Source organism: Artibeus jamaicensis, unplaced genomic scaffold (genome assembly GCF_021234435.1).
Source record: "Artibeus jamaicensis isolate MK-2021 breed Jamaican fruit bat unplaced genomic scaffold, CSHL_Jam_final contig_723, whole genome shotgun sequence".
Classification (NCBI taxonomy): Eukaryota; Metazoa; Chordata; class Mammalia; order Chiroptera; family Phyllostomidae; genus Artibeus; species Artibeus jamaicensis.
In genome coordinates, this window is record NW_026521938.1 from 2,343,442 (window position 1) to 2,361,325 (window position 17,884).

At 40.7% G+C, this 17,884-nt stretch overlaps 1 protein-coding gene across 11 annotated transcripts; it reads right to left on the reverse strand.

Annotated features, from left to right (window-relative positions):
- Positions 1–427: 427 nt before the first annotated feature.
- ZNF329 (zinc finger protein 329) lies at positions 428–14,680 on the reverse strand. Of its 11 annotated transcripts, XM_053672096.1 has the most exons (7): positions 14,621–14,680; positions 12,020–12,156; positions 9,998–10,088; positions 7,915–7,990; positions 6,815–6,898; positions 4,519–4,687; positions 428–3,200 (listed from the first exon to the last, which is right to left on the reverse strand). In XM_053672096.1, exon 7 carries the CDS (start codon positions 3,178–3,180, stop codon positions 1,561–1,563), a length of 1,620 nt encoding a protein of 539 aa, XP_053528071.1. In that variant the 5' UTR covers positions 3,181–3,200; positions 4,519–4,687; positions 6,815–6,898; positions 7,915–7,990; positions 9,998–10,088; positions 12,020–12,156; positions 14,621–14,680; the 3' UTR covers positions 428–1,560. The 11 variants fall into 11 exon arrangements, with proteins under 11 accessions (XP_053528071.1, XP_053528072.1, XP_053528070.1 ...); XM_053672097.1 differs by lacking the exon at positions 9,998–10,088 and having other exon boundaries at positions 6,819–6,898; XM_053672095.1 differs by lacking the exon at positions 9,998–10,088.
- Between the last annotated feature and the right edge of the window lie 3,204 nt (positions 14,681–17,884).

The following is a 17,884-nucleotide window of genomic DNA, read 5'->3' on the forward strand; positions in this document are numbered from 1 at the left end:
AGGGCTCAGAGAAGGAAGCTGTCATGTGAACAGAAAAGCCACCCCCAGACTTTGATGCACTGTCAAGCAGCTGAAATGGTTCTTACTTGGTTACCTGCCTCAAGAAGGACATTCCCAGGTCATCCCTGACCTCTCTGTAGTCTTGTACTCCCCATTTGTTGAGGCCTACCCGTTCCTCCACAGTGATACCCCCTCACAATCCAAGTCCCAAAGAAGGAAATTATTATGCCCTGGACCCTGGATGCTCGGATTCTAGAGCAGCTTCTCCCTGGCTGCCCAGCATCTTGCCTTATGGCTGCCATGGGACCCTGATCTAGTCCCTTCTGGTAAAAAAAGTTCATGCTTTTTGACTTCACCTTTTTATTTCTTATAAAGTTATTATAGCAACAATGTGTTTGTAGGAGAAAAATATCATACACAATTGCAGTTCCTTAAGAAAACCACATTTATTTTTCCATGATCAACGTCCACTCTACAACCACATGTAAATATACCTTCACATGGCTGTCACAACAGCACATCTCTATGCCACTTTTTTGTTGTTGCCTGCCATATTATAACATTTCAATATGGGAACAAAACCTTTAGAATTATGGTTCAGCACAGAACAAATCAGAGGTGTCCTAAGTGAACAACAGGGGAGAAAAGTAAACATAATTCAGTAATTTTGTTTCAACAACTAAAGCAGTGTATCACATTTCTACAACAGCCCAGTTCCATCCTTGTACAAGACCACTTCAGTCTTAAGAGGGATGGTATCACTGCATATTCACAACAATCTCATCCAAGTGTCTCTTTTGAAATGAATCCTCTGCACCTAGCAGGACTATGACACCAAAACACAACCAAACAGCAATCTGCTCTAATTCTGTACTTGCTGTGGTGGGGAGCAGGGTGGGAGACTCTCACCAGGATATCTTTGCTGATATAGACAAGAAAATAAGAGCTCCTGCCAAAAGCTGCTCACTGATTACATTCAATTCTGCTAAGAGTGTGCATATGTACAATATGGCAGACACTCCTAATTAAAAGATTCCTGGTACCAACTGGCTACAGAACACATTCACAGGTTCTTTCCAGTTTACACACTGATGTAGGAGCAGCTGGGTATCTCCAGAGAAGCATCTTCCTGACACCCACAGGTTTTATTCCAGTGTATGTGCTATCATGTTTGGTACAGGCTGGTCATCCCTGAAGCCTTTTCCACATTTATTACCATTCTGTATTCCCTCCAGCAGTTTAGTGATTTAATGGTATGGCTAAGGAATGTCTCACATTCAATTCACTGGATAGGGCAGAAACATTTAAAAATAGGTTTCTATATTTAAAAAACCATGTGTGTAATGTGATTCCATCCATGCAAAATTATGTACACATAAAGAGGTGGGGGAAGGATGGTCACCGGAATGTTGCTGAATAATGATTACCACAGGGGGTGCCACTGCAAGTGACTTTTTTCCTTAAAAATTTTTTTTGTACTGAAGGAAGAGCCTTTCCAAAGACACCCCTCCTTCACACAGGTTTTCAAGAGAATTCAGGAAACGAGTGTGCCCACATTCATTATGTGTCCATGGTATGCTCTCCAGCATGTGTTCTTTGATGTCGGACCAGGGCTGAGCTCCTTCTGAACATTTTCCCACACTGAGGACACTGGCTGGGATCCTCCCTACTGTGCAATCTCTGATGTACTGCAAGGTGGGAGTTCTGCTTAAAGGACTTCCCACACTCTGGACACTGGTACGGGGTCTCCTTGGTGTGAATTCTCTGGTGCTTGGTGAGACAGGAACTGTCCCTGAAGGCTTTTCCACATCGACTACACTCATAGGGCTTCTCACCAGTATGAGTCCTCTGGTGCCGGATAAGGCCAGCAATGTTCCTGAAAAGTTTCTGACACTGGTCACAGCTATATGGCTTCTCACCAGTGTGAATTCTCTGGTGCCTGATAAGGTATGCGCTCTCAATGAAAGTCTTCCCACACTCTTTACACTCATAGGGCTTCTCCCCAGAATGAATTTTCTGATGTACAATGAGGTGAGAGTTACGATTGAAGGATTTTCCACACTCCACACATTCAAAGGGCTTCTCTCCAGTGTGAGTCCTCTCATGCTGAGTGAGGTATGAGCCATCCCGGAAAGCCTTTCCGCACTTGCTACACTCATAGGGCTTCTCCCCCGTGTGGATTCTGAGATGCACAGTGAGGTGGGAGATGTCCGTGAAAGGCTTCCCGCACTCGTTACATCTGTATGGTTTTTCCCCCGTGTGAGTTCTTTGATGCAAAATCAGAGATGAGTTTCGGTTGAAGGTTTTTCCACATTCTAGACATTCGTAAGGTTTCTCCCCGGTGTGAATTCTCTGGTGTTGTGTCAGAGCTGACCCATCACTGAAGGCTTTCCCACACTTATTGCATTTGTAGGGCTTCTCTCCTGTGTGGATTCTTTGATGTACACTCAGGTTGTAGTTCTTGGAGAAGGACTTTCCACACTCGTTACAGGTGTAAGGTTTCTCTCCAGTATGAGTTCGGTGATGCAAAACAAGAGAAGAGTTCCGTTTGAAACATTTGCCACATTCAGTACATTTGTACAGCTTCTCTCCAGGGAGACTCCTCCTGTTTACATTAAGAGATGGACTTAAGGTAAAGATGTCCCCAAAGTCCTTGCCTTCATACAGTTTCTCCCCTCTTTTTGTTATTTTTTGTTCACCAAGAGGAATGAAACTGTTGAAAGATTCAACACTTTCAGGGTATTTATAGGGCTTCTCTCTCATTTGATTTCTTCTAAGTTGTTGAATAACGTCCATGGAACGGCAGGAGGCTTTTCCATAGGCATCACTGTCAGCAGTTCTCTTAGCTACAAAACTTTTCTGAGAACTGGGTAAAGCTGTGTCACAATCCAAACCTCTACCCTCTGAGTCATGTATATGGAAGCTATTTGATGTAGGGACCCTCTGAGAGGGTAAAAGGTCTGAGCTTGCACTCAAAGGCCGCCCAAGTCCGGGATAGTCACGAATTGCTTCCTGAGCCTCCAACTTGTCCTGACTTAAAGCTGATTGCCTCAGGTGTCCCTCCCAGTTCTTACAGTTCCAACTGTCACCTAGAATGGAGAAATGGAGGCCCTCTCTTGTAAACCCTTCCATTTCCACAACACAGGGTAGTTCTTCCTCAGGAATATTCTGAGCTGTCATTTTCACTCTTGTGCCACAGGCTGAAAGGTGAAGAATGAAAAAGACAAACTTCAGTACATGAAGCTACGCATGGAACTATAACGAGAAATGGTGCTAGGCAGGGATATTTTACCTTTTTAAACTTTTTAAGATTGATTTGAAAGAGGCAGAGAAACACTGATTTGTTGTTCTGCCCACTCATGCATTCACTGGTTAACTCCTGCATGTGTCCTGAGAATCAAACCCGCAACCCTAGCACATTGGGATGACACTCTAAACAACTGAGCTACCTTCCAGAGCTTCTCAAATACATATCTATACAAGGGGGTGATAAAATGAGAATCAAGGCATGGAGGCGAGCCAAGTTCAAAGGCAGCCACACAGTCTTTATCCTCCTAAAGAAAAGGCAGGAGAGAGAGTACTGAGGGTAAATATCACCAACAGGATTAGCCTGCCAAGTGAGAGACCAGAGGACAGGTGCCCTGCTCACACTGGGCCACCTTCTCAGCCACTGTGTGGTAGTCCCCATCACCCGTATAACAACCAGCACACATTTCAAAGCTGTGAAGTCACAATGTGTGTACGGTACTGGTGAATGAGCAAGTCTGCCCCAGCTTGGTGGTCAGAGCTCTACCTTCAAGGATGGAATGGAGCACGGGCTGAGTGACCGCCCTGCAGGAATATTAGGAGTTAGATCATGTCTGAGGCTGGCTCTGAGCTGGAGAAGGGACAGTGTTCCGCAGGTGGCTGCCAGTATCATCACTGTTCTTGATTCTCCTATAACCACCCTCCCACACCTCCACTTCATGGTATCAAGACAACTGGCTCTCCACGTATTTTTTTAGGTACAATGATATTAATTGGACCCTTACCTTAGAAAAAATATTTTTTAAAAATTCCAGGTGGATAAAGACCTCAACTTAAAAATCAAAGTTCAAATTCTGTAGGATACTTTCATAAATGGGAACTCCTGGATCAATAGGGCTTAACAACCAAAAGCCATGCAGATCAGGATTAACAAATTTTACAACAACATCAAACTTTTCACACAACAACAGACACAATTAAGAATTAAAGTACAAGTGGCAGGTAGAGAGAAAGTATTATAAAATATGAAAAAGACAAAGGAATAGTGCAGAGAGCTAAAAAGAATTTTTACAGAACAACACAAAAAAGAAAAAAAAACTGGCTGAAGGATACAAGAAGGCACTTCACAGAGAGAAAATAAAAATGCCTTGAAAACATGGGTATCTGCTCTTTCCCACCATCATTCAGGCAATTATAAACTGCAACTTTAAGAATGAACATCAGATATGCACATTTCATATTTGAAATGTAAAAGTAAAATAAGGTACGAACCTGGTTGGTGTGGCTCAGTGGACTGAGTGCAGGGGTATGAAACAAAGGATCACTAGTTCCATTCCCAGTCGGGGCACATGCCTGTACTGCAGGCCAGGTTCCCAGTAGGGGGCGCGCGAGAGGCAACCACACATTGACGTTTCTCTCCCTCTCTCCTCCCCTTCCCCCTCTAAAAAAAAATAATAATAATACATAAATAATTAATTAAAAAATTAAAATAAAATAAGGTGTGAAAATATAAAGCTTGGGCAGCTCATGCAGGGAGAGTCAACGGGCACTGAGCGTGGCCGGCCGCTTGGTGATCTGATAGTAGCTGTCAAAACACAAAGTAAGTGCATTCCTCTACCCAGTGATTCCACATGTAGGCATCTCAGGCTCAGAAAGCACAAGCCCTGAGCCTAAGTGCACATCATTCTATGCCAAGTAGAGTCTTAAAGACCAGCAGGGAGAAGACAGACCACTCATGAAGGCATGAAAAGTATCATGATAGCAAAACAGAAACCTGCTAGTAATGGGAGGTTACTTTCTAAGTGCTGAGGGTAAAAACTGTCAGATACGTTATTGTTCAACAATGAAGGTAAGATAAAGACAACTTCAGAAAAGCAGAAGCAGGCCTTAGCCAAGTAGCTCTGTTGGTTACAGCATCATTCCCACACACCAAAGGTTGTGGGTTTGATCCCCAGTCAAGGCACACACAAGACAATCAATAAATGCATGTAGAACAACAAATTTTTCTCTGTCAAATCAAAAAATAAAACAAAAAAAAATTTTTTAAGCAGAAGCAGAGTTTATCTCCAAAGGCAACAGCCAAAAGAACTGGAGAAGTTGTTCTTCAGGGAAAAAAAGTGAAAGAAAAGGAAATAATGAATGTGTATTAAAATTAAATCCAGACCACACAAAATGCAGCAGTAAGCGACTCATGGGGTTAAGAATGGGATGAACTAAAACCCTGGGTGTCAGTAGACTAAGAGATGGGAAAGGAGTAAGAAACTTAAGTGTCTTGTACTTGAACAACAATTAAAATACAATTAAATTAAAAAGAAAAAAGAGACTTAAGTGTCTTGATGCCCTTATATTTTTCATGATTCAAGTCAGACCTGGGCAAGTCAGTAACAAAAGTATCATGTAAAACTTCTAAGCCCACAGAGTAGTGGTTTTCAAATTGAGACAGTTTTACCCACAAAGGACATTTTGGGATGCCTGGAGACATTCTGCTTGTCATCACTAGGCAGCGGTTCCACTGGACTCTAGCACAGTGAAGCCAGGAATGCTGCTGAACACCCTTCAATACACAGGAAAGCCCCTCACAACACAGAATGATCCAGTTCCAGTGTCAACAGCGCTAATGTGGAAAAACCCTGTTGTAGGAGGGAAGATAATAAAGAAAAGAAAACCAGATCAATCCAGAAAGTACTAAGGGGTAAAGCCCAGAAAGAACTGATTAAATAAAAAGTATAAAACAACAATAAATGTACATGGCCATGATGGCCAGATAAAGATGCTGCATCACAATGTGTTTGTGACACACCTAAACCAAAAAAAAACATAGAAAACAACAGCAAAAACTTGGAAGAGACAAATGCTAACCAAAGATTTTATGATTCTTTGCTAACTGACACAAAGCAACGTCAGTCAAGGTTATGAATCAAAATTAGCAGAAATCAGCAAACCCAACCATACTGGGAGGTTTTAATTAACCTCATTCAGAAATAGAAATTCAGAAAAATGGATTAAAAATGAGGAGAGGATGCAATCAGCCAGCCTGATTGCAGAGCTTGATGAAGAGTGCAGTACCAACAATTAGAGCCAAACACTTTGCAAGCACAAATGGAACATTTGCTAATACTAGTCATAAACCAGGACAAATAAAAAGTTCACCAAATACCAGGCCACAGCCTCCTGACAAATGCGGTCCAGTTAAAAACCAGTAACAGAAACAAAACCAAATACAAGAAAAACAATATTTAAAAAACCCTTATTTATTTGGGAAAATAAAAAATTATTTCTCAGTAATTCACAGATAAAGAGAAATCTTGACAGACATTAGAAAACACCTAGAATTGAACAAGCGATGAAATAGAATAACTTAAAATGTGTGGCAAATGAAGATGCAGCTAACATAGTTCCTAGGTGGAAAATATTGGCTTTCATATTTACACTTAAAAAAGACTAAAGGTTAGTGAGCTCACTGTTCAATTTAAGACTTAAGGAAGCCCTGGTCTAAATGGCTCAGTTGGTAGGTGTATCGTCCCATAACTGAAGAATGGTGGGTTCAATTACTGGTCAGGGCACATACCTACATTGCAAGTTAGATCCCAGGTCCAGGTATGTACAGGAGGCAACCAATCAATGTTTCTCTCTCACACCAATGTTCCTCTATCTAAAAACAATGAAGAAAAAAAAAGCCCTTGAATGAGAATTTAAAAAAAAACAAGACTTAAAGGAAAGAACCATGGAGTAAATGAATAAGAAATGGACGGTGATAATAAAGGTAAGAGAGGGAAAAAAAGAGAGAAAAAAATAAAGAGCAGAAATTACAGAACCTGAAAACATGGAGACAACCAAGATGATGAAGAAACCCAAAAGTCTGTTACTTGAAAAGACCAATTAAATAGATATGCGTTTGGCAAGTGTGATCATTAAAAAAGAGAAAGGAGGTACAGATAAGTGATATCAGTCAGGCAAAGGGGATTTAACTAAGGAACAATAAAAAGTGGTAATGCTGGGTTTTTCCTAGCAATGCAAGGACAATGGGACATTAGAACATCCACAGACACAATTCCCATATTTTCAGATAAAAGTAGAACACAGCCCCCTGCAACAAATCTCAATGTATTCATAAAGCACTAATTGAAAGAAATCCCACCCAGACTCCTGATCAAAATGCTCTCAGACTAAAGTAGAAGGCCCTTTACCCTACGTCAATAAATTCAGAAAGTACTTTAAGGAAAATTCTGATTCATGACGAAAATTATTAACAACTAAGAAAGTGAAGAATTAAGGTAAATGTCACACCTAATAAGAAAGCATAAGGACTGTTCACTCTGAAGTGAAGACTAAGACCCCACATGTCTGCTGCGTCCACGGCATTCAGCAGTGATAATCAAAGGGCCAGATGACCATTGATAATGAAATGGACTCCTGAGCCTGCCTGGAACACCTTGCCGTATGTTCCCTACATTGGGCCCTTTGAGTAAACTGGGGCCTGGGTGACCTGTGATTGTCCTGTGAAAATAAGACATGGAGAGCACCTCCTAGAGGTCTATTGACAGAGGATGCATGTGTGCCCTTAAACAAGATAAGACAGACACACACAAAAGGATACCACTTTGGAAAGCTTTTTAAACAAAATATTATGGAAGTAAAAATATAAAAATGCCCTGGCAAGATACCTACCAAAGATGTGATCATGAAGGTCTTAGGGGCATCAAGAGGAACAGGTCTTCAGGAGCAAAGGAAATGTCCATTTCATCTATAATAGACATGTTTACTGAAATAAGACTTATACACATACACCACTAAGAAATACAGATGACCGACCAAATGGTAGAAAAGATCTGCAAAGCACACATCTGATAAAGGATTTATGCACAGAAGATATAAGAGCACAAGAAAAGTTCATCAACATCACTTCTGGCCAACCAAAAAAAATCCCCCAGAAAACAAGTGTTGTGAGGAAGTAAAGAAACTAGAACTCTCACACACTGTTGGTGGGAACGTAAAATGGTATAGCTGCTTTGGAAAACAGTCTTTCTTGAAAAGTTAAACAGAGTCATCATATGACCCAGCAATTGCACTCCTAGGTATCCATATAAAAAAATGCAAACATGTCTACAAATAAACCTGTATCATGAATAGCAGCACTATTCATGGTAAACAAAAAGTAAAAACAATCCAAATAAATGTACATCAACTGACAGGTGAATAGCTAAACAAAATGTGGAAATCCACATAACGGCCGTGGCCGGTGTGGATCAGTTTGTTGGGCACTGTTACACAAAACAAAGGGTCACAGGTTTGATTCCCAGTCAGGGCACATGCCTGGGTTGCAGGTTCAGCCCTAAGTCAGGGTATGTACAAAGGCAACCAATCGGTGTTCCTCTCTCATGTCAAAGTGTCTCTCCCTCTCTTTCTCCCTCCCTTCTCATCTAAAAATAAATAAGTAAAATATTTTTAAAAAATAAAAAGAAATCCACATAATGGAATATTCTATTATTCTTCAGTCCTAAGAAATGAAGTACTGATACATGCTTCAATAACACAGATGAACCTTACACGTTATGCTCAGTAAAAGAACAACACATTATATGATCCCATTTATATCATATTCAAAACAAGTGATTCCATAAAACATTGAAAGACTTTGTAGTTGCCAGGAGCTGGGAAAAAGCAGGGAATGGGGAATGAATGATAATGGGTATGAGTTGTTTTCTTGGTCTGATAAAAATGTTCTGAAATTACAGTGGTGATGGCTGCAAAACTTTGTGAATATACTGGACTACCAAATTGTAAACTTTGGATGAATTGTGTATTATATGAACTATATCTCAATCAAGCTGTAAAAAGTAAATTTACGGCCTCAAGAACAATGCTAGTGATGCTAAGCACCGACATCCGCCCTATAAGAGACAAATCTCCCCCAGCCAGACCTGCAGCACTTCCCCTTGGCAGTATCCCCTGGGGGCGTCTGGCAATCTGCAGGTGTTAGGTTGTCACAATGATGGAATCAGGGGAACTCCTGACACTGGATGGGCCTAGGCTGGGGAGGCAGATTTGCTACCATACCTGGAACTGTCCCACGTGATGTCTAACTATCCTGTGTCCCACAGACCCTACAGGTATCATCCTGGGGTACTTCAGAACAGAACAATACTGCGTGTATTACAAGATATCATGAAAAGTGTGCTTTTGTTAAGAAAGAAGCTAATAGGAAATCCAGATACTGCACTAAATTCATGAACTCATTCCCCACTCTGCACCTCCCTCCTTGACCTTGACAAAACTGGCCATTCCAAATACACCCTCAGTCAATGAGGGTGTGAGTGCCATAGTGAGGTTATTGCAAAAAGAACAAATGGAACAAAAAGACAAAAGACCCCAAAAAATGCAAAACAAAAAACAAATGATGACCAGGAGTACATTAGAACTGACTTTGGGAAAACAGTATTAAAGCAGAACTTCTAATGTAGGAATCACACTGAATTTCATTAGTTGTTTGTTTAAAAAATGTCTCAGGAGCATTTAAGATCTTGCTCTAGGGCATATGTCATCAGTTTAGCTCAAACTTCTAAAAATTCTTAAAAATAAAAAATTAAGAAATAAAATATCTCACATTATTTCCCTTACATGTATTTGTGTATTACTGTTTTTAGCAATAATGTAAAAATTACATTGTAAAAATTTCACCTTACCCTGACCAGTGTGGCTCAGTTGGCTGGGCATGGTCCAGCAAAGCAAAAGGTCACAGGTTTAATTTTACCTGGGTTTCGTGTTGGGTCTCTGGTTGGGGTGCATGCAGGTGACAAGTGATCAATGTTTCTCTCCCTCTTTCTCCCCACCTTCCCCTCTTTCTAAAAGAAAAAATAAATAAAATCTTTACAAAAATTCATCTTGATGCTGTTCACATATTTTTGGGGTCAGTGTATCCCTCCGACTCATCCACAGATCTTTTTCTTGAATGTCTACTATACCACTTCTCTGAAGCCCCAGTATTACTACTTTTCCCCAGCCTGTCCTTCTATTCCCCATACCCATTGAAGAAGGTGGTTTCCAAGGCTTTCTACACACTGGATGTTGTCCCAGCACACGCTGACACACCAAGTCTAGAGAACTTTCTATGATAAATTGTCCTGATGCCGTTTGAGGTCATAACACAGAGATGACTCAGCTGTGGATACAACCCAGCTCATCTGGACACCCTGGGCTACCTTGCAGTGTAAGTACTCAGAACCCACTCCCACCAAGGTACTATGTTTCTTCCTTTCCTCCTTAATATACCCAATCTAGGTCCATTTCTCCAATATTCACTGTTCCAGCAGCATCCACCCATACCTTACCTCATGCAATTTCACTGAAGACAATAAATTCTGCCTATTCTATTTCTCTTAATCCAAACCTACAGTCTCCAGCACCAGACTGCTTCCTATGTCATACGGTAGATGTACCCAAGCATTTAAATATAAACACATATATTTTCATACAAATGCCTTTCTTTGTATTGACTCTTTTTTTAATTGACTCTTTACATGCACATAGGACTTTAGAATTTTTATAATTATGTAGCTATGTAATATTATCTATAAAATTTCTTTCAGACTAGTAAAAGGCACATTGCAAACTTGATCATAAAGAAATGAACATTACCCAAAAATAAACTCAAAGTGATTGCCTGGGACTAAATGGAAGAGAGAAATTAGGGAGTGACTGCTAATGGACAGAGGCTTTCTTTTCAGGGATGCTAAAAATATTCTATTGCCCTGTCCAGATAGCTCAGTTGGTTAGAATGTCATTCCAATAGCCAAGATTGTGGGTTTGATCTCCAGTTGGGGCACACACAAGAATCAACCAATGAATACATAAAAAAGTGGAACAACAAATCTATGTTTCTTTCTCTCCCTCCTTCTGGCCCTCTAAAATCAATAAATATTTTAAAAAATAAAAATAAATACTCTACCCCTGGCTAGTGCAGCTCAGTGGATTGAGCACGGGCCTGTGAAGCAAAGGACTGCGGTTCAATTCCCAGTCAGGGCACATGCCTGGATTGCAGGCCAATTCCCAGCAGGGGACACATGAGAGGCAACCACACATTGATATTTCTCTCCCTCTCTCCTTCCCTTCCCCACTCTGAAAATAAATAAATAAAAATTTTTTTAAATTCTAAAATTGTATGGGAAAAATAGACAAAAAACTGTACTTGAAAAATAACTAAATAAAATTAATTATTAAAAAAAGTAAATAAATAAAATCTTTTAAAAAAATTTTTAAAAAAATTCTAAAATTGTTATTGGTAATGGATGTACAACTAACTATATGACCTAGTAAGTATATGAAAAACCACTCAATTTTATATCTTAGAATGGTGAACTATATGGTTTATGAATTATATCTCAATAAAATTGCATTTTTTTAATTTAAAAAATATATATTTATTTTATTTTTTAGAGAGGGAAAGGAAGGGAGAGAGGGAGAGAAACATCAATGGATGGTTGCCTCTCACATGCCCCCTACTGGGAACCTGGCCTACAACCCAGGCATGTGCCCTGACTGGGAATCTAACCAGCAGCCCTTAGGTTCGTAGGACTGCACTCAACCACTGAGCCACAACTGCCAGGGTTAAAACAGCATTAAAAAAAAAAAAAAAAAAAAGCAGGTCTTGAGTATGTCAGGGTCAAAACCACTGACTTAGACCCCATCTGGCACAATTCTGGACCTAAGACTTCATGAAGTAACAGTTTTATAAGATATGCCAAAGTTGTGTAGAATTCTATTCCCTGGCACTCACCTCTGAAGGGCTTTATCCCCAATCTCCACTTTCAGGAGCCTGAAAAGAAATCCACTTAGGACCAGTGCCTGGATGTTTGAAATCGAGGGCTGCCAGACCTCAACTGTACAAGACCGTCTGCATGGTTCCTGCCATCTCTGTGGACCAAACATGATAACAATGTTTACTTGTTTAAATAATGCATTTTTGTAAACATTTTATTTATTTATTTGCAGAGAGAGGGAAAGGAAAGGAGAAAGACAGACAGAGAGAAATGATCAGTTGCCTCTCAAATGCCTCCAACTGGGGACCCAGCCAAAAACCCAGACATGTGTTCCCTGACTGGGAATTGCATGGGCAACCTTTTGGGTCACAGGCCGGCACTCAATGCACTGAGCCACACCAGCTGGGAAAATGATGTATTCTTTAATAAAAATAGATTCTTATCTACCAAATTTATCCCTGTCCTAACAAAGTCAACTCCCTACCAATTGTGCTAAAGTCTGACTCCATTTTTGATGACTGACTACTAACAGCTTCCAAGCACCTCTCCACCATCATCTCCTTTTACCCCACATCTAGGCAAGCTAACGAGAAAGCCTGAATACTTTCTCCTTGGAGTTAGCACTAAGCTCAAACCATGTAAGCCCCAAGCAAGGCAAGGCCACCCTCATGCCAGCTCCACTCTGGAATCACAGTAAAAGCCCAGCCATCCTCCTTTTCCTGCTCTCTCAGGCTATTTTCAGATTACTTTGAGAAGAATACCCTGGTCCCTCAAGGAAGCCTCATTATGTGAATAATCAAACTTTGATCCTCTTGGGGGTGTATGTGTAAAATATAAGAAGTGAATGTCTATACTAGTATTTGAGACAAGGAGAAAATAAAGGTAAAGCTTATGCAGCAAAGTGTTAACTTGAGAATCTGGATAGTTTTACAAGTGTTTGTTGAACTACTACTGAAACGTTTCTGTAAGTATGATACTTTTAAAAACAAAAAGTTGGGCTATGGCTGGTGTAGTGGATTGAGTGCGAGCTTATGAACCAAAGGGTCACCCATTCAATTCCTGGTCAGGGCACATGCCTGGGTCGCAGGACCAGTGCAGGACGCAGGAGAGGCAACCACACACTTATATTTCTCTTTCTTTCCCCCTCCCTTCCCTTTTCTCTAAAGGTGAATTAATAAAATATTTGAAAATAAAATTAAATAAATAAATAAAAAGCTGGTCCCAGACAAGAAATAAGGGAGTTCACCACCACCAAACCAGTATTACAAGAAACGTTAAAGGGACTTAAGAAAAAGATGAAAATGATAAATAAAATGGCAGTAACTACATATCCATCAATAATTACTTTAAATGTAAATGGATTAAATACTCCAATCAAAAAACATGGAGGTTTTCCCTGATCCGTGTGGCTCAGTGGGGCCTCCTCCTGCCAAGTGAAAAGGAGTTGGTTGGATCCCCAGTCAGGGCACATGGGCTGTGGGCCAGGTCCCCAGTTGGGGGTGTGTGAGAGGCAAGTGATGATGTTTCTCTCACACATCTTTCTCCCTCTTTTCCCCTCTAAAAATAAATAAATAGAATCTCTTTTTTAAAGTCGGGTGGTAAGGGAGAGAAAACAAGCAACAGAATGGAGGGAAGTAACTTGCTGGGGGGGAAATGAACCAAACAAATAAAGATTTGGTATTGAAAACATTTTCACAGGCCCAAGTGCCTAACGACCAAATTTTTGAATAGGCGAAGAATAAGGGATCTTACTGGGGTGATGGTAGTTTTGAGAAAGTTTTGGGTTGCATTTGTCAAAACACATACAATTCTGCCTCTAAATTTTACGAAAGCAGTAGTAATGAACTCCAGCTGAAGTCAAGTACGGTGAGGGGAAAGCGCGGTGGTATCTGCAATTTAATTTAAACGTATCCCTAAAAATACTTAATGGATGGGTAAAAGGATGGATAGGGGGAAACAGGAGATACAGCAAGTATAAATGTTAATGGGTCGCTATAAGGTCGCACGATAATTTCAACTTTTCTACACGTATGAAAACTTTATTCCTTGAACTATTGGAGAAAGAGGAGCTAAGGAAATGAACTACCGAAACCAAGGAAGAGAAAAGCAGAACGGCCACAAAAAAAACCAAAGGTGAAAAATGCGGCCCTCACTGGGAAATGCACCAAACCGGACTCGGTAAATATTAAGTGGGGAAGGGGGAGAAAGGTGGCTGGCACCACAGCTTTCCCACCACCAGGCAGCAGAGGAGAGGTAGGGGGGGTCGCCGTTGCAGCGCGGCCAGGACTAGAGGCAGGCCCGCGCGAAACTGTCCCTGAGGAAAGGCCAGCAGATACTAGCGTGGAACGTTTAAGTTGCACGACGAGAGGGATGGAAGCCAAGAGAAAACCTCACACCCAGAGCGGTACCCTCACTGTGCGGGAGGCGTCTTCCCTCGCAGGGGGCGTCCTCACTAGAGAGGGCGGCCGCGTCCCGGGTTATCCCCGCCGTCTGAGCAGACTGAGCCCCGAAACCCGTCGCCAACGCGCCGCTCACGACCGACCGGGATCCGGCGGACACAGACACTCCCGCAGGAAAAAACTGAGACACCGAAATACATAGGGCGCCACGGGACCCACCTCAAGCGAGAAGCCAGTGGCGGCAGCCATGTTCCGGCGAGTGCGCGTGCGCGAGCCTAGACTGGACTGTGCAAGTCCCTGGAGGCCCCGCCCCACCCACCCAGCGCGAAGCGAGGGTCGTTCCGACTCTTCTCTGCTGCCCTGGGCTGCTTATCTTCAGTTCCCGGGGTCAGAGCAAGGTTCTGCGGGCTGGACGACCAGCTTTTACCTCCAGAGGAGCTGGCTTTGACCAGGTGCGGTCCGCCGCCCTGTGCGCGCATCTCCAGGACAACGTATCCCGCAGGGCTGTTCCTCCTCCCCCACTTACTGATGTACATATGGACTCAAGGATATTTTTCTTCCTATGGTTTTAATTCAATGCCATTATTATTGTAGGCCCTTATTTTTGTTTACGGCGCAGTTTGCCAAAATGATTCCATACCATACTTTTTTATTTGGACAAAAATATGTTAAAATTCCGAGAATTGGACCTCGTTATTATTGGCAAGGTAATTGTTTACTTATAAATCAAAATAGAAGCTACGTGTTTTATAAATTGGTAGAACGGTTAAATAACGATTTTTAAAAACGATTTTAGGTAAAAGATTAACATATAAATCAATGTATGTGTTTTATGGGAAAAAAATCAATGCATAAACATCAGTAGCCCTGACTGATGTGGCTCAGTGTTTTGAGCGCTGGCAGGTCCGCGGGTTCAAGTCCCTGTCAGGGCACGGGGTTTTGGGACAGGCTCTGTGAAAGGCAACCCATCGATTCTCCAACACAGTGATCTTTCTCTTCCTCTGTTTCTCCCTCTCTTCCTGTCTCTCTAGAAATAAATAAAATCTTTAAATATCAGTAATAAGCAGTTAAAATTTGCTTTAAAAATAAATATCATTTTATGTATGTATAAAATAATTCCAGTAAGTAATTTGTATGTTTTTTAAAAGCAGCGAATATACCCATACTTTATTACATCCAAGGTAGGCCCTTGGATGTCTAGGGTGAACAGCAGTACTCCCAGAGCACCTCAGGCTGGGTCTGAGGCCCAGGGCACCATGACAGTATTTCCCAGCACAACTTCAGTCAAGGGTGAGACGAGAGTTCTCAAAGAATCTCCTCCAATATACATTTTTTATTCTAAAGGGAAAAACATTAACTTTACAGTGTAGAAACCTGGCAGATACCACCTTAACCATCACTGCTGAACTCTTGCCCAAAACGCAACACCTTAATCTAATCATAAAAACACTTGACCAAGCCAAACTAGGAGACAGTCTACAAAATAACTGAGCAGTATTCTGCAAAAGTGTCAAGATCATGAAAGAGAAGGAAAAACAACAATAAAATCAAGACAATAAAAACTTAAAAAGGGGGGGGCGGGCTGGGATGGGAGTAAAAGACAGAAAACTGTACTTGAACAATAATTAAATTAAAAAATTATTTTTAAAAAACTTGAAAAAAGACAAGGGAAGACTGAAGAACTGTCGCAGAGTGGAAGAGACTAAGGAGATGTGGCAAATAAATGCAATGTGGGATCTTGGAACAAAAATACACATTAAGGGAAACAAAATTCAAATAAAGTCTATAGTTTAGTCATTAAGATTGAATCAATGGTAATTTCCTAGTTTTGATAATTACATCATGGTTACATAAAATGTTAACATTAGAAGAAACTGGTGAAAGGTAACAGGAACTTTCTATTTTTGAAACGTTTCTGTTAAACTATTTTTAAAATAAAAAATCCAGGAAGAGAGCTCTAGTCCAATATTCATGTAAAAATAAGTCCATGTAGTAAGCAAAAGATTAAAAGTACTTCATAAAAATAGTACTTCATAAAAATTCAGTCTTCATAAAAATAGTATAGGAAAAGAATTGAGAGGCCAAATGAGACCAAGTATGGGGAGTTGGTATCCATTATTTCTTCGAGCTTTTTTTATGTAACTATCTCCTTGCCTGATGCTTTAAGGACAGAAATGTCAGACTTTTTGATACTGTCCCATAGGCCTCTTAAGTTCTGTTCATTTTTTTCAGTGTTCTTATTCTGCCCAGTGGTTTATGATGGGGCAAATCACAACTTAATGAAGTTTGTTAACAGTGTTGTTCCAGAGCAGTGTTAAAGTCTCCAACTATAATTATGGATCTAGTTCTCCTTTAATTCTACCAGTCTTTGCTTCACTTATTTTGGAACTCTGTTTCCAGTGCAATCATGTTAGGATTATTGCATCTTCTTGCTGAATTTCACCTTTTATAATTATGCGATATCCTTCTTTTTCCTGGTAATTTTATTTTCTCTGAAGTCTATATCGTCTGATAATAACATAGCCATTTGGGCTTTCTTTGGATTAGTTTTGGCCATGTATATTTTTTCATGCTTTAACTTTTAACCTGCCAATATCATTGCATTCGAAGTTGGATTCTCATAGATACCATAGAGTTGGGTTTGTTTTTGTTTGTTTTTTAATGTAATCTAACACTTTCTATTTTTTAATTGCTGTGTTTAGATCATTCACTTTTGGGGGAGGAGTATCTGAGTTTATTTGCCAAGGTATGCACTGGGTGTCCTATGTCCCATGTGGCCACAGAAGTATCATTCTGATGATCTTAGGTCCTAATAGGCTTCTTTTTTGAGACATAATTTACATACAACAAAATGCACAAAGTTTACATTTACAGTTCGATGAGTACATCACACACTTTTAAAAAAATCCTCACCTAAGGATGTTTTCTAAAATATTTTTTTAAATGTATTTATTTAGGGCGGTGGGCTGGGATGGAAGTAAAAGACAGAAAACTGTATTTGAACAATAATGAAATAAAAATGCTTTAAAAAAGATGTATTTATTTAGAGGGAAGAGAATTTCAGGGGGAAAGCATGAATGGTTTGCAGGAACAAATATAAAAGACACATGGACAATAACGGGGGTGGAAACGGGAGGGAGGTGAGGAGGGCTGGGGGTGGGCTGGGAAGAGGCAGAAAACTGTTCTTGAACAATTACAAATTTTTTAAATGTTTTATTTATTTTTAGAGAGGGGAAGGGAGGGAGAAAGAGAGAGAGAGAAACATCGATACATCATTAGGTTGCCTTTTGCACACCCTTACTGGGATTTGAACTGACCACCTTTTATCTGCAAGCCCACGGGCCAGCACTCAATCCACTGAGCCACAACAGACAGGGCCAAGAAAGAAGGAGAAACATTGGTGTGAGGGAGAAACATTGATGTGAGAGAGAAACATTGACCAGCTGCCTCACGTACAAACCCTACCCAGGGATCAAACTGCAA

Excerpts from the sequence above, each read along its gene's own strand:
- ZNF329 (XM_037148463.2), bottom strand. The coding sequence starts at position 3,180 with ATGACAGCTCAGAATATTCCTGAGGAAGAACTACCCTGTGTTGTGGAA.